Raw genomic sequence first — 19,480 nt, forward strand, 5'->3', positions numbered from 1 at the left:
TCTAAATGTATTTAGAATGTTCTGTTTTGCAGCATGTGTTTACCATTTCTAGCGTTCTTCTTTGCTCAGATTATGTTTTTATTTTTGCAAAGATCTCAGAAATGAGCCATTTAACATGATTGAGAAACGGCTTTATTTTGGAAACAGTGAAATGATAATTGGAGGAATATCTGGAATACAACCAACCGCTTCTGCCATTCTTTCCGGCAAGAAGGATCTACTCCTGTTTCAGCCATGATGACATTATCAGTCTGCCTCCAGGCAATGTGACAGCCCAGCCTGCATTGCCTGTTTTTGTTCAGATGAAAATGTAACAGATCAAATTCAAAGGTAGCTCTTATTTCCCCTGGCCAGGGAGTTAATGTGGACCACTGTATGCACAGATTGGGTTCAGGGTTCTTATCTGTACAGAGAATGTATAAGCTAGTCTTTTAGCCAACTCTCAAATTATTTATGCTAGTGAAGCAAAGTCTTCACACACCTATTTCTCATATAATTAGTTTTTGTACATTTTCCAGGTACTCAATAGTAACTTGACAGTTGGGACTGCTTTGCACATGCAGAGGCAGGTGAACTCACTGAGCTATCCCTTCTGTTTAAAACAATGGGGAAAGCCTACTCAATCAAGGGAATTGTGCACATGACAGCATACGCTCAGGATGTCGGATCAGTGAGAGAACTATCAACTAGTCACCTTTACTCACATTATGGATAAGTAAGAGATTAGGAGTGAATAAGGCACCTTCTAGTGCTGTGCACGTTGTTCCGGGCCCGTATCCGAACGCACTCAGGATACTCCTCGGCGGGAGGGGGGTCGGGGGCTTCTTGTATTGGGGAATTCGATTATTAGAAACATAGAGAGGGGGGTTTACGAAGGATGTGAGGACTGCATGGCGACTTGCCTGCCTGGTGCGAAGGTTGCGGACATCACTTCTCGTCTAGACAGGCTGGTAGACAGTGCTGGAGAAGAGGTAGCAGTTGTGGTGCATGTTGGCACCAACGACGTGGGCAAGTGTAGCCGGGAGGTCCTGGAGGCCAAATTTAGGCTATTAGGTAGGAAGCTGAAAGCCAGGACCTCAAAGGTAGTGTTCTCTGAAGTGTTACCTGTTCCACGCACAGGGCCAGCTAGGCAGACAGAGATCAGGGGTCTCAATGCATGGATGAGACGGTGGTGTAGGGAGGAGGGGTTTAGATTCATTAGGCACAGGGGAACGTTTTGGGACAAGCGGGGCCTGTACAAGAGGGACGGGCTTCACTTGAACCAGAATGGAACCAGACTCCTGGCGCATAACATTAAAAAGGTGGCAGAGCAGCTTTTAAACTGATCCCTGGGGGAAAGCCGACAGGAGCCGAGCGGCATCCGGTTTGGGACTCCTCATCCCTGTGGGACGAGGATGGGGAGGTTAGAGAACAACAAGGTAAAGGAAGAGTAGGAGAAGAAATTGGCAATGGTAGCATGATGCGATGTGATAGATGGTTTGGCACAATGAGAGGATTCAGAGATAATGGAGCTAATAAGCAGCCCATCCTGGGGCATTCCATGTACAAATGCTTTTATGGAAATACCTGAAGTCTCCGAGCAAAGATGGGAGAACTGGAATGTCTGGTGACAAGGGAAAACATTGACATAGTGGGCATAACGGAAACCTGGTGGAATGCGGAGAATCCATGGGATACCGCAATCCCAGGCTATAAACTCTACAGGAGGGACAGGGAGGGGCATGTTGGAGGTGGGGTGGCATTTATGTTAATGAAGGGATAGAATCCAGCAAAGTAGAGATTGAAGGAGGGTCCGACTCCATAGAATCTCTATGGATTAAATTACCAGGCCTGAGGAGTGATGTAATACTAGGGGTGTACTATCATCCTCTAGACCAGAAGTTGGAAGGGGACCTTGAAATGAGGAAACAGATCAGGGAGGTGACAAGGAAGGACAGGGTTGTAATCATGGGTGACTTCAATTATCCTCATATAGACTGGGTCAATTTGTGTTCTGGTCACGAAAAGGAGAACGGATTCCTTGACTTGCCAAATGACTGTGCCTTAGAGCAGCTAGTCATGGAGCCCACCAGAGGACAGGTGACTCTGGATTTAATATTGTGCAGTACTCAGGGCCTGGTTAGAGATGTCAATGTTATGGAGCCATTGGGGAACAGTGATCATGCTGCGATCCATTTCGACATGCACATCGGGGGAAGAATACCGGGCAATTCTCTCATAAAAATCCTTGACTTCAGACGGGCGAACTTCCCTCAAATGAGGAGGCTGGTTAGAAGGAGGTTGAAAGTGAAGGTAAAAAGAGTCCAATTTCTCCAGAGAGAATGGAGGTTGCTCAAATCAACAGTAATAGAGGCCCAGCGGAAGTGTATACCGCAAAGGAAGAAGGGCTCGACTAAGTCCAGGAGGGTGCCCACATGGCTAACCAGCCAAGTTAGAGAGGCCGTAAAGGGCAAGGAAGCTTCCTTCCATGAATGGAAGTCTTGCCCTAATGAGTAGAAATGTAAGAAGGTGATACGGGAGGCCAAGAGAGATTATGAGGAACACGTAGCCAGCAGCATTAAGGGGAATAATAAAAGCTTCTTCAAATATGTTAGAAGCAGGGAACCTGCCAGAGAGGCGTTTGGCCCTCTGGATGGTGAGGGAGGGAAAGGGGAGATAAAAGGAGACATAGAGATGGCAGAGAAATTGAATGAGTTCTTTGCATCTGTCTTCATGGCAGAAGACCTCGGGCAGACACCGCTGCCCTAACGGCCCCTCCTGACTAAGGAATTAAGTCAGATAGAGGTTAAAAGAGATGTTTCAGACCTCATTGATAAATTAAAGATCAATAAGTCACCTGATGGCATCCACCCAAGAGTTATTAAAGAATTGAAGAATGAAGTTGCTGATCTCTTGACTAAAATATGCAACGGCATACCTTAAAAATGGCAAAGGTCCCAGAAGATTGGAGGATAGCAAATGTCACGCCTATTTTTAAAAAGGGAAAGAGGGGGGACCCGGGAAACTATAGGCCGGTCAGCCCAACATCTATACCGGGTAAGATGGTGGAATGCCTCATCAAAGATAGAATCTCAAAACACATAGACGAACAGGCCTTGCTGAGGGAGAATCAGCATGACTTCTGTAAGGGTAAATCTTGCCTCACAAACCTTTTAGAATTCTTTGGAAAGGTCAACAGCAGGTGGATGCGGGAGAACCCGTAGACATTATATACCTGGACTTTCAGAAGGCGTTCGACACAGTCCCTCACCAAAGGCTACTAAAAAAAACTTCACAGTCAGGGAATTAGAGGATAGGTCCTTTCATGGACTGAGAACTGGTTGAAGACCAGGAAACAGAGAGTGGGTGTCAATGGGCAATTTTCACAATGGAGAGAGCGAAAAGCGGTGTGCCCCAAGGATCTGTCCTGGGACCGGTGCTCTTCAACCTGTTCATAAATGACCTGGAGATGGGGTTGAGCGGTGAGGTGGCTAAGTTTACAGACGACACCAAACTTTTCCGAGTGGTGAAGACCAGAAGTGAATGTGAGATGCTCCAGAAGGATCTCTCCAAACTGGCAGAATGGGCAGCAAAATGGCAGATGCATTTCAATATAAGTGTAAAGTCATGCACATTGGGGCAAAATATCAAAACTTTAGATATAGGCTGATGGGTTCTGAGTTGTCTGTGTCAGATCAGGAAAGAGATCCTAGGGTGGTGGTGGACAGGTCGATGAAAGTGTCGACCCAATTTGCGGTGGCAGTAAAGAAGGCCAAGTCTATGCTTGGGATCATTAGAAAAGGTATTGAGAACAAAAATATTATAATGCCGTTGTACAAAACGATGGTAAGGCCACACCTGGAGTATTGTGTCCAGTTCTGGTCGCTGCATCTCAAAAAGGACATAGTGGAAATGGAAAAGGTGCAAAAGAGAGCAACTAAGATGATTGCTGGGCTGGGGCACCTTCCTTATGAGGAAAGGCTATGGCGTTTGGACCTCTTCAGCCTAGAAAAGAGGCGCCTGAGGGGGGACATGATTGAGACATACAAAATTATGCATGGGAAGGATAAAGTGGATGGAGAGATGCTCTTTACACTCTCACATAACACCAGAACCAGGAGACAGCCACTAAAATTGAGTGTTTGGAGTGTTAGGACAGACAAAAGAAAATATTTCTTTACTCAGCGTGTGGTTGGTCTGTGGAACTCCTTGCCACAGGATGTGGCATCTGGCTTAGATGCCTTTAAAAGGGGATTGGGCCAATTTCTGGAGTAAAAATCCATTACGGGTTACAAGCCATGATGTGTATGTGCAACCTCCTGATTTTAGAAATGGACTGTGTCAGAATGTCAGATGCAGGGAGGGCACCGGGATGCAGGTCTCTTGTTATCTGGTGTGCTCCCTGGGGCATTTGGTGGGGCCACTGTGAGATACAGGAAACTGGACTAGATGGGCCTATGACCTGATCCAGTGGGGCTGTTCTTATTTTCAGGAGAAGAGCATATCAAAGTTTTAAAAATAGGATGAATATTGAGTTACTCTTGTTTTTCCATTTGGTTGTTAAACCCTTGAAATATGCTACCTTTATCTTCAAATTTAAATTCAGAAACATTAATGTTAAAATCTGAATAGTTGTGTTTTTTTTTTCTTACTTGGACAGTTTAATGCTCTCATTCTTGAACTTCTTAAAGAAAAGCATCAAACCTGTGCTTGTTTACGCAGAAGTAAATCATTGAATTTGATAGGGCATCTTTCTAGTTAAATGTGTATAGGATTGCAGTCTTAGGTTCTTTGTTTCCCCCCATAGGGAAGAGGGCTATGATATAGTTTAATGTTGCAAATGAAATTAGACATTGTTTAAAATATAGTTTGGTTATATGTTTTTCAACCAAATGGTGTGTTTAGTTAAAGAGAACATTTTAATATTTCTTGGACAGTACAGTATTTTGTAATTACAAATTAGCTTTCCAATCATTGGCAATATGAGAAATGAGGCATTTTAAAGGATGCTGCTGCATTAATGCTTATGGATTCCATTAATTTTAAATTTCTGCTATAAAATTTTCAGATCTCTAAATATTTAATGCTTCTTTTATGAAAAATGGAACTTTGAATTGTTTTGCAGGGTTAAAAGAAAGTACTTGGGCTTAATTTGAGGATCCTTAATTACTAAAGCAGTGGCTGTATTAGAAACTGCTTACATTTGAATTTCCATTTCCCTTGACTTAAAATGAATTGTAGATGCGTTCTGACTCTTACCACTTTGTATTTATTTAGGGCTTTACACCATAGGCTAATTACTGCATCTTTAAAACCAAAGAATAAAAATGAACTGTAAAGCTTAAAAAAAAAATTTTCCCCATGGTTTAACAGCAGGCAAATATTGGAGGAATTGCTCAAGCTGTGTTAAACCTATGGTATAGGTCTGGTGCTCTGTTCCATGCTCCTGAAAGAGGATTCTTGGTGTAAATTAAGAATATCACAAACTCTTTTTTTGTCTCTAAGGCTGCAAGCCCAAGCACACTTATTGAGAAATAGGCCCTACTCCAAATCTATTAGTAATCTGACTTGCCTTTTGAGAATTTTTCTGGTGTTTTTCCAACTATGCTCATCCTTTAACAGCCCATGACATCTCTTTGGCCCATTGCACCTTCAAGCTGATTTAAACTGAGATTCTATGCTTGGTTATGGACCGGGCCCTTACAACTCTTGATCACACCATGCTTTCATACTAAGAAATACAAAAATAGAAAGTTTTCAAAAGCACTGAATTGGACCACAGGTCCATCTAGTTCAGAATTCTGTTCCATCCAGGTACTCATGGGAGGCTTACAAGTAGGAACATGGGGCAACAGCCATCCCTTTGTTTTGTTTATCTGTTTGATTTCTATCCTACCTTTCACTGGATAGTCCCAATGCAAGTGCTCCCCAACAACTGGTATTCAGGCATGCTATTTTGTATATGGATAGTTTATCTGTCATAGCTTAATGGCCTCTGATCAACATATCACTTCACTTTGTAATACCACACCTAGTTTTTATGTAGTATAGCATGCATTTTCAACATCGTCTCTGGGCTCTGCAGGTTTCCAGCATTTTAAAATTTTCTTTAACTATCAATATCTTGCATGGCAAAGTAGTTATAGTTGAAGAAAGAACTACCATTTTCTGAGCTGTGAGAAATTTAAAATGAGTCTAGAACAGCAGGCAACATAGATGCACACTCAGTTACAGTAATGATAAAGCATAGGATCCTGGTCTACAGAAGCTTAAGGCTGACAGGATGCCTGCAGAATTGAATTTTTGTGTGGTTACTTTTTGTAGGTATCCCAAGCCACACATTGTGTTCTAGGTGATAAGTTTTGGAAAGGACACTTTATGCAAGTCATGTGAAATTTTGCTGTCATGGATGGATAAAACAGAGACTGGAAAAGTGAATTCATAGCTTAGTTTGGATCCCAGAATAAGTTATACCACTCAGCTGTGGTAGTACGTGAGGGAATCAGGAGGGCATGGGACCTAGGAACAGTGGCAAACATAGCAGAGCTGGAAGTCTAGAAGATAGGGTAGATTCCTTCCACATGAACTTGCTCCAGCCTTAGGATTAGCCTCAGAGACCCTACTCTGTGTTCCTGTTCCCATTTGAGGTGCATTGGCTGCAGACCTTCCTATTCTATTTGTGGAATATCTTCCTTAGAAAGATACACCTGGTGCTACACTTCATTTTGGTGCTAGGTGAAAATCTTTTTGTTTGCCCAAACTTTTTAATGTTTTGGTTTAGTTACTGGCTTTTTGTTTTATGCCACTGTAGTTTTTTTGTTGTTTTTTATGCATATATTTATTGTTTTGTGTTTTGATGATTGTTAACTAGTAAGGAAGGCTTGCTTGAAGGGCAGGATAAAAATCCCATAAAATAGCTAGAACAAAGGAGGCTAAAGTTTGCAATAGGGTACATACAATAGAAGCAACAGGAAGCTTCTAGTAATCTGGTTGCTTTAAAAAGGAAAACAAAAAACAGAGACCATATCAGTGTAGGTCCCTGCTTCAAGCCTTTGTTGAAGTTATTCCTCACAATTATTCTGGTGTTTCTTGTCTGGAGTATAGTCTTTGATTTTGAAAGCTGAGGAAGCAGAAAGCAAAATTTCTGGCTTCCCATTTCTGTTTTAGAAGTCCGAATTAGAGCAAATTATCAGTTGTCCAAAGCTGCCCTAATTTGGATTCCATTGTGTGATGAATTGCTTAAGTGCTTCAAATAAAATTTAAATTTGCCAACCTTGTGAGTCATTACCATACACTTTTTCAGGAACATGTCTGTGAATCTTGTGATTGCTTTTTATATGCTCTTGTAGAGTATATTGTTTGTGTGCTCTGTCAACATAATGAAAAACTGTAATTAAAGTAATTAGGTTCCCTGTTTTGTAGAAGTTCCACCTGAGCCACCAGTTGGATGTTCTGGAAAAGGATCACTTTTTATTTGGTATCCTTCTGCTGTTTTCCTTTCTTCTTTTTATATATTTCTTGGTCCTTGGGAAATATTGATGGTATCTATATATCTCTAAAATACTAAATGCTTGTTTGTGTTCGGTGTGTATTCAATGCATTTCTTTTGTCTCTTTCTAGTTGGACTGATCCAGCAGTTTCTGGTTCTGCAGATTTATGTACCATTGGGTCAAGACTTCTCTACTGAATTGCTGTAAGAAAACACCAAACTTCTTATTGTGTTTCATGCATTGTAGACATTCGACCAATTGAATCAGTACCAACTTGATATTAATTGCAAGTGGCAGCTTTTGCATTTAAATAACAGTGACTTATCAAATTGACAGAGTAATTAAGCTAATTGGATCACTATTTCTCAGATCCCCAAGGGATGAAGTTGTAAATTTCTCAGATTCTTTTGTGGTATTTTTTTCATTTGCTGAGAATTGGGAAACAAATTCTGTATAATGCAACATAACATTGTTTTTAATGGCAAAAATATGAGTGAGCTGTCTATAACTTCATTATATTGGTAGCTCTTGATTGACACAGACTTAACTTGCATGTATAGAAAGGATAACTGAAAATGTGTTGTTGTCTAGTGCTGGTGCCTATGACAAGCTAAAGCCTGATTCACTGGCCATGTCAGCACAGTCCACCCAGTCTTGTATTTTCATGCAGGCGTGATAGCGCTGTTCCAACTCCAGGACAAACCTCCAGAATAGAATCAGGATGTAAGTTGGGGACTTAAGCATATAGTGAAATGGCTCTAACACCATGAACAAAAATGTTTATTTGGCAACCTTTCTTATCAGATGTGAGGCAGTCTCATAATACACTTGGTAGGTGAAGGGGCAGCCCAATCCTAAAGCCGGCAGTTCCATTAGGTGCAGCAGCACCAAGACAGCTACCATTGCATCCAGCAGCACTGCCAGAGGTCTTTTTGGGGGAAGGGGACTTTCATCCCCTTCCCCTGGGGGATGCCCCAAATCCTACATTGGGTCTTCTTAAGTCTGCGCTGGCTATGTTCCTGGCTATATGGGGACTTCCAGCCTGACATGAAATTCAGGATGCAGCAGAGCAGAAACTCTGCTGATACCTCCCACCCCGGTTCCTCCCCTGCCCCACACTGTTTCCCCCATCCCAGAATGCCTTCTCCCCCACCCCTGAGGCTCTCACTGCTGCCTGGAACTCTTGCCTAGCTCCGTGTGGCATCTGGCCAGCGCTGGGCTCAGCGTTGACTGGCGCTAGGCCAGCACGGGAGCTCAGTGTCGGCACCGCTTAGGATTGGGCCCTTAGTTTCCCATCAACCTAGCTTTTCAGGACATATCTACAATGTAGATTACTTGATTTGCTATTTTGTGGCCTTGTAGTTTCTGTTAGTTGAAGTACAACTCCTTGTGGAATAAATTCATCTTATGTCTCTGCACATGGCTGCACAGTTGTGCACTGTATTTGGAAGCAAACTTATTTGCTGATCAGGTGGAAATGAGAAACTTGCCTTTAAAAAAAGTTTGAAGATTCTTTGGTATATGACAGATTTTGATGATTGATGATTCTTCAGTGCTTAATGAGTTTATGGCTGCTCAGATTATTTCTGATATATAAGGAGAAAAATGTTGGGAACAAAAGTGTGCAGATAGTATGTTTGAAAATCATTGAACTAGTACATTGAGGTTAGTAACAGTTCATTACATTACAATGCATTAAGATACAGTTAGTACATTGAGGTTAGTAGCAAGAATATTGGATCATCACAATATTCTACCATTGTATAATCTAAGTTTATGTGGTGAATTACCATTCTACATTGGGAGTGTAGTTTTATCCCATGATTGCTGCTTTTTAAAGTTGTTTGTTTGATGATGATGGAAAAATATTCACACTTGGTTTTCCTTCTGAAAGACCTGTTTCCTGGGCTTCCTTCCAGACTGTTGATCTGACTTTAATTCAAAATGTCTCCTTAGTATTGCCTCTACCAGGATCTCTGGAACCAAAGATGCTTTGATTGCTGTCTGGGGAATGAGTACAATTTGCTCCTAGCTGGCCAATATCTCTGAGGTTCTCTGTACTGAGAAGGACCAGCTGCTAATCCCATCTGTTGTGTCCAGTGGGAAAGTAAGTTGCTAGCAATGCCCTGGAAGACTTGAAAGAAGCATTGTAGCTGTTCTTATAAAAATCTGTCATTGGTTTCTTAATGAAGTGCTTGCTTTAAAATGCATGTTGCGCTATCATGTGTAGTGCTTTTAAGTGTCCCCATAACCAAGTGGTGCATTGTGCTACTAGCTAGAGCATGAAGGAAGAGTTAGACCATTCCGAGTTCTCCAGGAACTTAGTTCATGAATGTCAAACATAAGGCCCACAGGCTGAATGCAGCCCATGAAATTCTTCTGACCCTTCGGCACTCCCAGCATCACCATTAGCTACTGAGCTATGCTAGTGTCGCTGCTGAAAGGGCAGCTGACACAATAAGTGAGCTCTCTCATATTTTGAAAATAGGATCAAGATTTGCATATTTTCTCTCCTGTCATTTGAAACCAATGAGTTTCTAAGTTAGAAAAAAGTGCTTATTTCAGTCATGACATCTTAGTGACATCTTAACATCACTTACTGCTTAATGACATCTCTTCCTGCCCTCAGCACAGATATCATGAATGCCGTTTGGCCTGCTGAATGAAATAAATTTAACATCCCTGTTCTAGTTCAACTTTAAAATCATGGTATGTCTTCTTGAAAGTTTTACTTGTATAGCTAAATGCCTGTGCCAGCCTACCCTTGAGTGTTCTGAGAACCCTGTCTGTGGGAGCAGACAGCCTAATGTTGAATCATTATCCCTGAAAAAGATGTTAAATGTAGAATTTGTGAAACTAATATTTAACGTCAATTTTCCTTCACTCATTTTCTTTGAGAGATTTCTACAGTATTCTAGGGGGCCTGGGTTAAATTCCTTCTTTTTGTTTAAGTATAGAGGGACTGACGCTTTTTGGTTTTCTCTTGATGTCTCATCTCTATTGTAATGCAGCAATAAATGGTAGCTGCAATGGTATGTTTTCCAGGACATTTGATGGTGTTATCAGTGCCTGCATTGTCAGACAAGACTGCTGTATGAACGTCAGTTATTTTGTTGCCTTTGGGAATATGCATTTACTTTGACAGGAAACGTTTTCAAGTCACTTAAGTTTGATTTAATTGCATTTTTTCTATCTCTACCCTTTATTTTCTGTGTGTGTGTGTGTGTGTGTGTGTGTTTGGGAGAGATCTATTGAACAGCCCAATTCTGTGCTGTTGCTTCACCTGCTGTGACTCCAAAAGAAGCTTGGACCACAGCAAATGTGGCAGCATTCTGTGCTGCACAAGTAAAATAGATGTCCAACTCTGCCTCGCTTGCCATTGACATACTTCCGAAGTGCCCCATCCCTTTTGCTGCCCAAAATCATTTGCACTGGAGGGGCACTCTGTTTTTGGCACTGTGGAAGCTGTTGGTAGCTCCCCTTCCTCTCTGTTAATTGTCAGTCTAAGAGAAATCCCATTGTACTCCTCAACTGAGACCCTAAGGCATGGATAGAATAATTGACCCAGCAGTGCCTCTAACAGGGGTTGGGAATGGATTCCAGTACCAGAAGGAGGCCTTAGATGATTTCAGCAGAGATTCAGATTGTTAAACTGATTTTAACTGGCTGTTTACATGAAAACTGTTAAACCTGCCTGGAACTTTAGTAACAGGGCAGACTAAAAATGTCAATAAGCAACACAATATGTCTTGTTCTGGTGTATTCCAGGATGATTACATTATTAAGATATTGAGGGAGAAAACAAGGCAGTATTAATAGCTGCAAAGGTCTAATCAAAATTTTTGGTGACTTTTAGGCATTTTTTATACTCTCAGTTTAATTTCTGATATGTATAAATCCTAATTAAATCATGACCTCTGCACACCAGATGGATTACACTCCCCTTAATAATCTTATTTATTACAATATGTCATAGGAAATTAAAAAGTCAGTCCTGATTAATTGGTGTATTCTAGAACTCCTTTAAGACATCCAAAATATTACAGAGCAGTTTGCCTTCCAGCTAGGGGCCTCCTGATGTTCAGATAACTAATGAATGTCTGTCTGTCTCTTGGTTCACATTGTGTGGATGAGTTGCCACATAACTTTTCCTCTTCAACCCCTGCTATGCAAGACTCAAAATCACAAGAAAAGTTGGAAACAATATGACACAACTGAATGCCTTTATTCCCTTCAGTGAAGTTCGTTCATGATTGGGCCTGCATTGGAGTCTGGCAGCCCAATCCTATGCATGTCTACTCAGAAGTAAATCCCATTAGAGTCAATGGGTCTTATTCCCAGGAAAGTGTGGATAGGATTGGGCTGTAAGGGCCCAATCCGATTCAACTTTCCAGCACCGGTGCAGCCGCAATGCAGCCCCGAGGTAAGGGAACCAATGTCCCCATACCTTGAAGATGCCTCTGTGACTGCCTCCTCACCACAGGATGGAGTGCATGCACTATTGGCATAGCTGCACTGGCACGGAGAACTTGGTTAGGAAACAGTGATATGTTGATATGAGTTTATTTCTTTATTTAAAGTATTTTATCCTGTCTTTCTAGACCATATTGGCGCTGCTGACCAAGATGATTTCTGTTTCTGCTTGTTAACCCTCATCCAGTCCAGACTGATCTCAGATGTCAGTCTAGGGCTTTAGTAGCTACCCTAGTATTGGATGCATGGAGAGACTGAACTAGGTATCACCTGCATATTGATAACAGCCAATTCCAAATTTCCTAATGATCTCCTCCAGCGGTTTTATGTAGATGTTAAATCACATGGGGACCAGATGGAACTCTGCTGTCTACCCCAAACCACAATCCATTATGCAAAGCAGGAGTCCCTTAAGGCCAACATCTGGCATCTCCTTGCCAGAAAGAAGCACAGCCACTGCAAACCATTCCTCCCTATTTCAGCCAATTGCCCAGAAAGATGCCATGGTAGTTGAGATCTGCTGAGAGGTTCGACAGAACCAACAGGGATGCACTCCACATGTCTAGTCTCTAGTGCATGTCATCTACCAGGGTGACCAAAGCTGCTTCTATCTCAAAATCAGATCTGAAACTGGATTGGAAGTGGTCAAGATAATCTTTCATCTAGAAGCCTCTGGATCTGGATTATTATCATCCAGATCAGCCTGTCCAGAAATGGGAGGATTGAAACTTGTCTCATAGTTACTAAAATAGTAGGGTGCTTCAGGAGGCGGTGAACCACTGCCAACTTTAAGCTATTTCTGTCCAACATTGCATATATGCAACAGGGACTAAATGTGTACTCCAGTGGGCCGGGAAGAAATGGGTTAAAGCTGAAGACAGCACCCCCTTCCTTAATTAGGTGTCACCCACTTAGCCAGTCACTCCCTGGTAGATCTGAAAAGCCATTCTAAGCAAGGGGCAAGAGGGTAGTCAGTCAGCCTCACACTCTAAATGACACTGCCCATATCCTTAGGTTGTACAATCCAACAGGACAAACAAGCACAGAGGGTAGGGTATATTCACTGGGACTGTTGCTGTGGAGTTCCGAGTCTAGACAGATGTGAGAAATTTCATCTGCGAAATGACTAGGAAACCTTCAGCGTGGGCCACCAAGTTCTCCTCCTCCTTAATTGAGGGGGGCCAGCTATAATAAGCTCCACACCACCCAGAACAGCACTGCTCTGCAGATGCAGTGGTAGTAGAGAAAAATGCCTTCTTTGCTGCCATCCCCACCACATAATATACCAAATAGGCTCTAGCTCATATTTTGTGTGATTGCGTCTTTCTCCACTGTTGCTCAAGATGTCTGCCCAGTCACTTCATTGATCACAATTCCCTGGAAAATCAAGGGGCTGTTACAGTGCTATGAGAAGGCTGAAGTTCCTCAAGAGGAAGCTGATCCACTGCCTTGGCCATTTCCTCACTCCAGAAGTCTATCATGGCTCCAGATGCTACTCAGTTCTTGATTGCTTGTTTTCTGGTTCAGAAAGGCCATTTTCAGCCCTACTTAGACTGCGTATTACTTGATTGGCCTTTTTCGTCATGGTTTTCTTTCTGAGCAAATCTTGTACATTATCTCATCATGAGGAAAGGTGCTGTTTTACTAGGGTTCCTTCGTATCCTTCCTCACAAGTATGCACTATTCTTCTGAGGATTGACCAGTGCCAAAATGTGTTTTTTTTTGGGGGGGGGGGGGGAATGGCTCAGAAAGGTTTTCTTTATTTCCCTCTTCTTACTGGTGGTACAGTATTAGTCTCCCACAGATGTTGTACATGCTTTGTATTCATATAAGCATAATGTACAAAGTTCTTGGCAATTTTGAATGGTAGGTTGCAGTTTTTTATGGGTCATTTCTTCTTGCATGTTTGGTTTGGTTTGGTTTTGCTCACAGATGGAACTGTGATGTGAAGTGGCTCCCACATTTTTCATGCTGCCCTTGTCGGATTTGATAAACCAACAAGGAATTCTTCAAGGCCATCCATCATTCCCCTCAGCAGTTCAACTTAAGTCTTTTAATTTGCTGCTACCAGCCTCTGGTCATGCAAGATTCCCATCATAAATAAAGTATACACAGCCTCTGGTATACAAAGCCTCTGGTCTTGCAAGATTTCCATCATAAATAAAGTATACATAACTTGCTTAAATGAGATTTTGTCGGTTTTTGCAGTAATGTCTGCAGAAATGACATGAAGAAATGTCTTCATGTCATGCAAGGACATGAAGGGCACTGTTGTCTTCGATGGCTCCACATCAGACCACTTTGACATCCGAAGCGGCGTGAAGCAGGACTGTGTTCTTGCACCAACCTTGTTTGGGATTTTTTTCGCTGTCCTGTTGAAGCAGGCCTTTGGAACTGCAACAGAAGGCATCTAACTCCGGACCAGAACAGATGGAAAGCTCTTCAACCTCTCCAGACTGAGAGCAAACTCCAAAGTCCAGCTGAAATGTCTTCGTGACTTCCTCTTTGCCGACGATGCAGCTGTCACTACCCACTCTGCCAAAGATCTCCAGCAGCTCATGGATCGTTTTAGCAAGGCCTGCCAAGATTTTGGACTGACGATCAGCCTAAAGAAAACACAGGTCATGGTTCAGGATGTGGACTCACCTCCCTGCATTACAATCTCTGCGCATGAACTGGAGGTTGTCCATGACTTTGTGTACCGTGGCTCAACGATCTCCGACACTCTTTCTCTCGATACCGAGCTAAACAAACGCATCGGTAAAGCAGTTACCACGTTTTCCAGACTCACAAAGAGAGTCTGGTCCAGCAAGAAGCTGACGGAACATACCAAGATCCAGGTCTACAGAGCTTGCGTCCTGAGTACACTTCTGTACTGCAGCGAGTCATGGACTCTCCGCTCACAACAGGAGAGGAAACTGAACGCTTTCCACATGCGCTGCCTCCGACGCATTCTCGGCATCACCTGGCAGGACAAAGTTCCTAACAACACAGTCCTGGAACGTGCTGGAATCCCTAGCATGTATGCACTGCTGAAACAGAGACGCCTGCGTTGGCTCGGTCATGTCGTGAGAATGGATGATGGCCGGATCCCAAAGGATCTCCTCTATGGAGAACTCGTGCAAGGAAAGCGCCCTACAGGTAGACCACAGCTGCGATACAAGGACATCTGCAAGAGGGATCTGAAGGCCTTAGGGATGGACCTCAACAAGTGGGAAACCCTGGCCTCTGAGCGGTCCACTTGGAGGCAGGCTGTGCAGCATGGCCTTTCCCAGTTTGAAGAGACACTTTGCCAACAGTCTGAGGCAAAGAGGCAAAGAAGGAAGGCCCATAGCCAGGGAGACAGACCAGGGACAGACTGCACTTGCTCCCGGTGTGGAAGGGATTGTCACTCCCGGATTGGCCTTTTCAGCCACACTAGACGCTGTGCCAGAACCACCTTTCAGAGCGCGATACCATAGTCTTTCGAGGCTGAATGTTGCCAATACTGCAGAAATAGGAGCTAGATTCTTGCTTAGTGGCCTGGATTGGGGCATTTGGGCTACACTTCAGGCACCTTGTGCATTTACAGGTTTACTGGAATACTACAAGTGATTGGGGTTCCTTCAACTATGCGCCAAAATGTTGTGTTGGATTGTGACAGTGAGCTTGATATATTGTCACGTTTTGTTCTCGGTGGATTGGAGTGGTTTGCCTACAAAATCTTTAAAATAGCTTGATAATTGGGAGCATGTTCAAATATTCCAACAGTTATGTAACAAATGTAGACAGTGTTAGCAGAATGCAGAACTTGTGTATCCTTTCCTCCACACAAGTTGTTGGCAACCTTCAGTCTCAAAAGATGATGGTATCGCGCTCTGAAATTGGTTCTGGAACAGCGTCTAGTGTGGCTGAGCCAGATCCCAAAGGATCTCCTCTATGGAGAACTTGTGCAAGGAAAGCGCCCTACTTGTGTCCACACAAGTAATAGTGAGCCAATTGGTATGCCTGTAGCCATCTGTTGATGTAAAATCCCCAATGGTTGAATTGAGTTAGTTTCTTAGTTTTGTTACCTTTTGGAAATGGCATAACTAGTTTTGCATTGGGGAAATATTGACAGAAGAGACTCAACAGGGGGTGGTGTTAGTGAATCTTCTCCACGAGGGGATGCATGCACATACGTGGTTTTTGTGGCTGTTGACCAAAGGTGGATTTGTTTCTGCCTGCTGAAATATTACTTCTCTTATTAGATCACAGGAGATCTAATATTAGAGGAAATATTAGATCACAGGAACTGCTCTTCAGCTATAGGATTTGATGGTTCAAACTACAAACATTGTAGCTTGAAAATAATTTCTTGGGGCTAACAGTTAAATAATTATGACACATGGCACATTGCAATGCTTTCATTCTAGTGGGTGTGCCTAGGCATTATTGCATCTATTCTGCAGTTTGAATGAAGCTATTTTATTATTGGATTTGATTTAATATGAAATTCAGCTCCCAGACTGTTTAGCAAATGACTAAACATCATGTACTGAGGCAAAGATATTTTCAAAGTGGACAAATGAACTTCTATTTAAAATGTGATACCATTATTCTGTGCAGTTAATCTCCAAATGAACAGCCATCTGCCAGGCCATGTGTAGGCTGCTTGCATCCTGATCTACATGCAGCTCTCAGATCTATTTCCTGTAAATTATAAACTTGAAAATTATTGTAAAATGCATCTATTTAAGCAGTGGCTGAGGAGAGGCATGGTTTGACTTGTAGATTTTTACCTGGCTGTTGTGGAAGTGTAAACAGTTATATCACAGAGTTGGAAAGATCATCTGCTCCATTATTATTTGTCGGCAGACATGTCATAATTAATGATGGGGGAGGTGAACTCCCTTTGGCTTGCATAATTTCCCTTTGCTTTTTGTGTTCTTTCCTTGTGAACAGTTGAAAAACAAAAGACTAATCAAAATATGGGTAAGACAATCCCCATAAACCCCTAGGTACCCCACAACTAACTTTTCTTCATTCCAAGCATGCCTGATTCAGAGCAGTGGCTGTAAAATCTCTCTCTCTCTCTCTCTCTCTCTCTCTCTCTCTCTCTCTCTCAGCTATAATTTTGAATAGGATAGTAGGGGGAGGGTTTGCTTAGCTCTTTCCCTGTTTCCTGGTTTTCCTCTCAAGATTGTATTAGTTTCTAAATGTGTACACTTCCAGATAAATTTACATGATGGTTACACATGTCTGGAATCCCCTGGAAGGCAAAACAATTTGGGAGAAAATTAGCTATTGTAGATGGGATTTAAGAACCCTCTGTTGCCCCTATACTTCAGATTGCAGCCTCCCAGCATGCTTTTCATAACACATGCGCCCTTACTCTGTTAGAGCTTGAGGGGCTTGCCCCCATCAGGAGCACTGGGGGGAAAAGACAGTAGAACACTTTAAGGCAGTGTTTCTCAAACTGTGTCGGGACCCACTAGGTGGGTCACGAACCAGTTGGGACCAAGGCTAGTTCTAGGTTTTATTATTGGATTACGTTGAAGACTGACTCCTAAAGGATCAAAACAATGTTTGTTGAAGAATTTTAATTGGTGGATTCACTCTGAAATCCAAAAGCTAGTGGCTGAGTGAATAAGGTTGCTTGTTAATTCTTAGGTGTTTGTGTGAATGAAATATAAAATTGCGGACCTATGGCTCAATCCTAACTGTCCCCATTCCCTCTCCTCTTCCCTCTCCCTTATTCTCCCGGATCTGTACCAGCAAAATGAAAATTCCCTTACTGGGAGAGGAGATCTTCCTGGCTGCCTCCACCCCCCCCCCCACCATAGGATGCAGTGCAGCCTTTGGTGTGGTTGCATCAACAGGGACGGTTTTGGTTAGGACTGGGCTGCTAGCTTTGAAGTATTTTGAAACAATTACTTAGAAAAAGGTGAATTCTGCAATTTGCAGGTACCCATAAAACAAGAATATCTTCATTTCCCCTTTGATTTAAGTATCTAGCACTGGTAACTATAACGGGAGCCTTGTAGATGAACACATGTAGGCTGTCTTGCTTGACAACTGTGCTGTAATTTATTACAGAATTAATAGCAATAGTGCAGACCTTGCTGAAAAATGAAACTCTCTTCAATTAGAGTGCAGTTTTAAAGAAGATGAACTATTTCTCTTTACCAGTCTCTACTACTTGGAATTAATTTATTATCCTTCCTTCGCCTGAAAACTTAGATGTTTGTCACTTGGTTCCATTTCAGGTTTCTCTTGAGTGTGCTGAAATGGTTACACTTTTATGAATAGTTGCAAAATTAAAAATAATTGCTCTCTTTTAGTTCTGATGCGTATAACTGATACGGTGTCTTTGTGGGTGTTGCCTACATTTGGCAGGGCCTAGAAACAAGAAAAGAAATATCTGAAGCACAGACATGTGATGTAAGAGAATCGGCCCCATTTATACTCCGCTGAGGCGTGTTCAATGAATCCTAATCTGTATGGATGCCCACTGTGCCAATTAAGGACATGACTGGTGAAGTTCAGCACTTTTCAATTGTGGTCCTGAGATTCTGTGATGAACTTCTGGAGAAGGAATGCTTATTGTAATACTATTGTTTAGGGCTGCGATTCTCTAACTTTCAGGGAGTTTGAGGACCACAGTAAGTTATTGCATGTGAGCAGGGAAGGCAGCGGGGGTGGGGGGAAGGCAGTGATGCAGTCCCCAGGACTGTGTCGCTAAGGGGACTTCAGGGACTGGCATTTGCTTACCAGTCCCTGCTGCAGCCTCCCGAGGGTGCGGGGAGCCCTGTGCAACCGTCCACAGGGCTCCCCTGACTCCAAAAAGTGAAAACGGAGTGATCCGTTTCACTCCACCTCCAGTCTTGTGGAGGTGGAGTGCGATCACTCTGCTTTAGAACATAAGAACAGGCCCGCTGGATCAGGCCATAGGCCCATCTAGTCCAGCTTCCTGTATCTCACAGCGGCCCACCAAATGCCCCAGGGAGCACACCAGATAACAAGAGACTGCATCCCAGTGCCCTCCCTGCATCTTGCATTCTGACATAGTTCATTTCTAAAATGAGGAGATTGCACATACACATCATGGCTTGTAACCTGTAATGAATTTTTACTCCAAAAATTGGTCCAATCCCCTTTTAAAGGCATCTAGGCCAGATGCCATCACCACATCCTGTGGCAAGGAGTTCCACAGACCAACCACACGCTGAGTAAAGAAATATTTTCTTTTGTTTGTCCTAACTCTCCCAATACTCAATTTTAGTGGCTGTCCCCTGGTTCTGGTGTTATGTGAGAGTCTAAAGCGCGTCTCTCTATCCACCCTATCCTTCCTGTGCAATTTTTACATGTCTCAATCATGTCCCCCCTCAGGCGCCTCTTTTCTAGACTGAAGAGACCCAAACGCCGTAGCCTTTCCTCAGAAGGAAGGTGCCCCAGCACCGTAATCGTCTTAGTCGCTCTCTTTTGCACCTTTTCCGTTTCTACTATGTCCTTTTTGAGATGTGGCAACCAGAACTGAACACAATACTCCAGGTGTGACCTTATCATCAATTCGTACA

At 42.8% G+C, this 19,480-nt stretch overlaps 1 protein-coding gene across 1 annotated transcript in view; it reads left to right on the forward strand.

The window, feature by feature from the left end:
- Positions 1-19,480, forward strand: part of CFAP20DC (CFAP20 domain containing) — a 191,339-nt gene that overhangs the window by 10,882 nt on the left and 160,977 nt on the right. The window contains exon 4 of the mRNA XM_066617348.1: positions 7,600-7,672. Within this exon, the coding sequence (XP_066473445.1) occupies positions 7,600-7,672 (73 nt within the window). The remainder of the gene's footprint in view (positions 1-7,599; positions 7,673-19,480) is intronic.

The sequence above is a fragment of the Tiliqua scincoides genome, chromosome 2 (genome assembly GCF_035046505.1).
Source record: "Tiliqua scincoides isolate rTilSci1 chromosome 2, rTilSci1.hap2, whole genome shotgun sequence".
Taxonomy (NCBI): Eukaryota; Metazoa; Chordata; class Lepidosauria; order Squamata; family Scincidae; genus Tiliqua; species Tiliqua scincoides.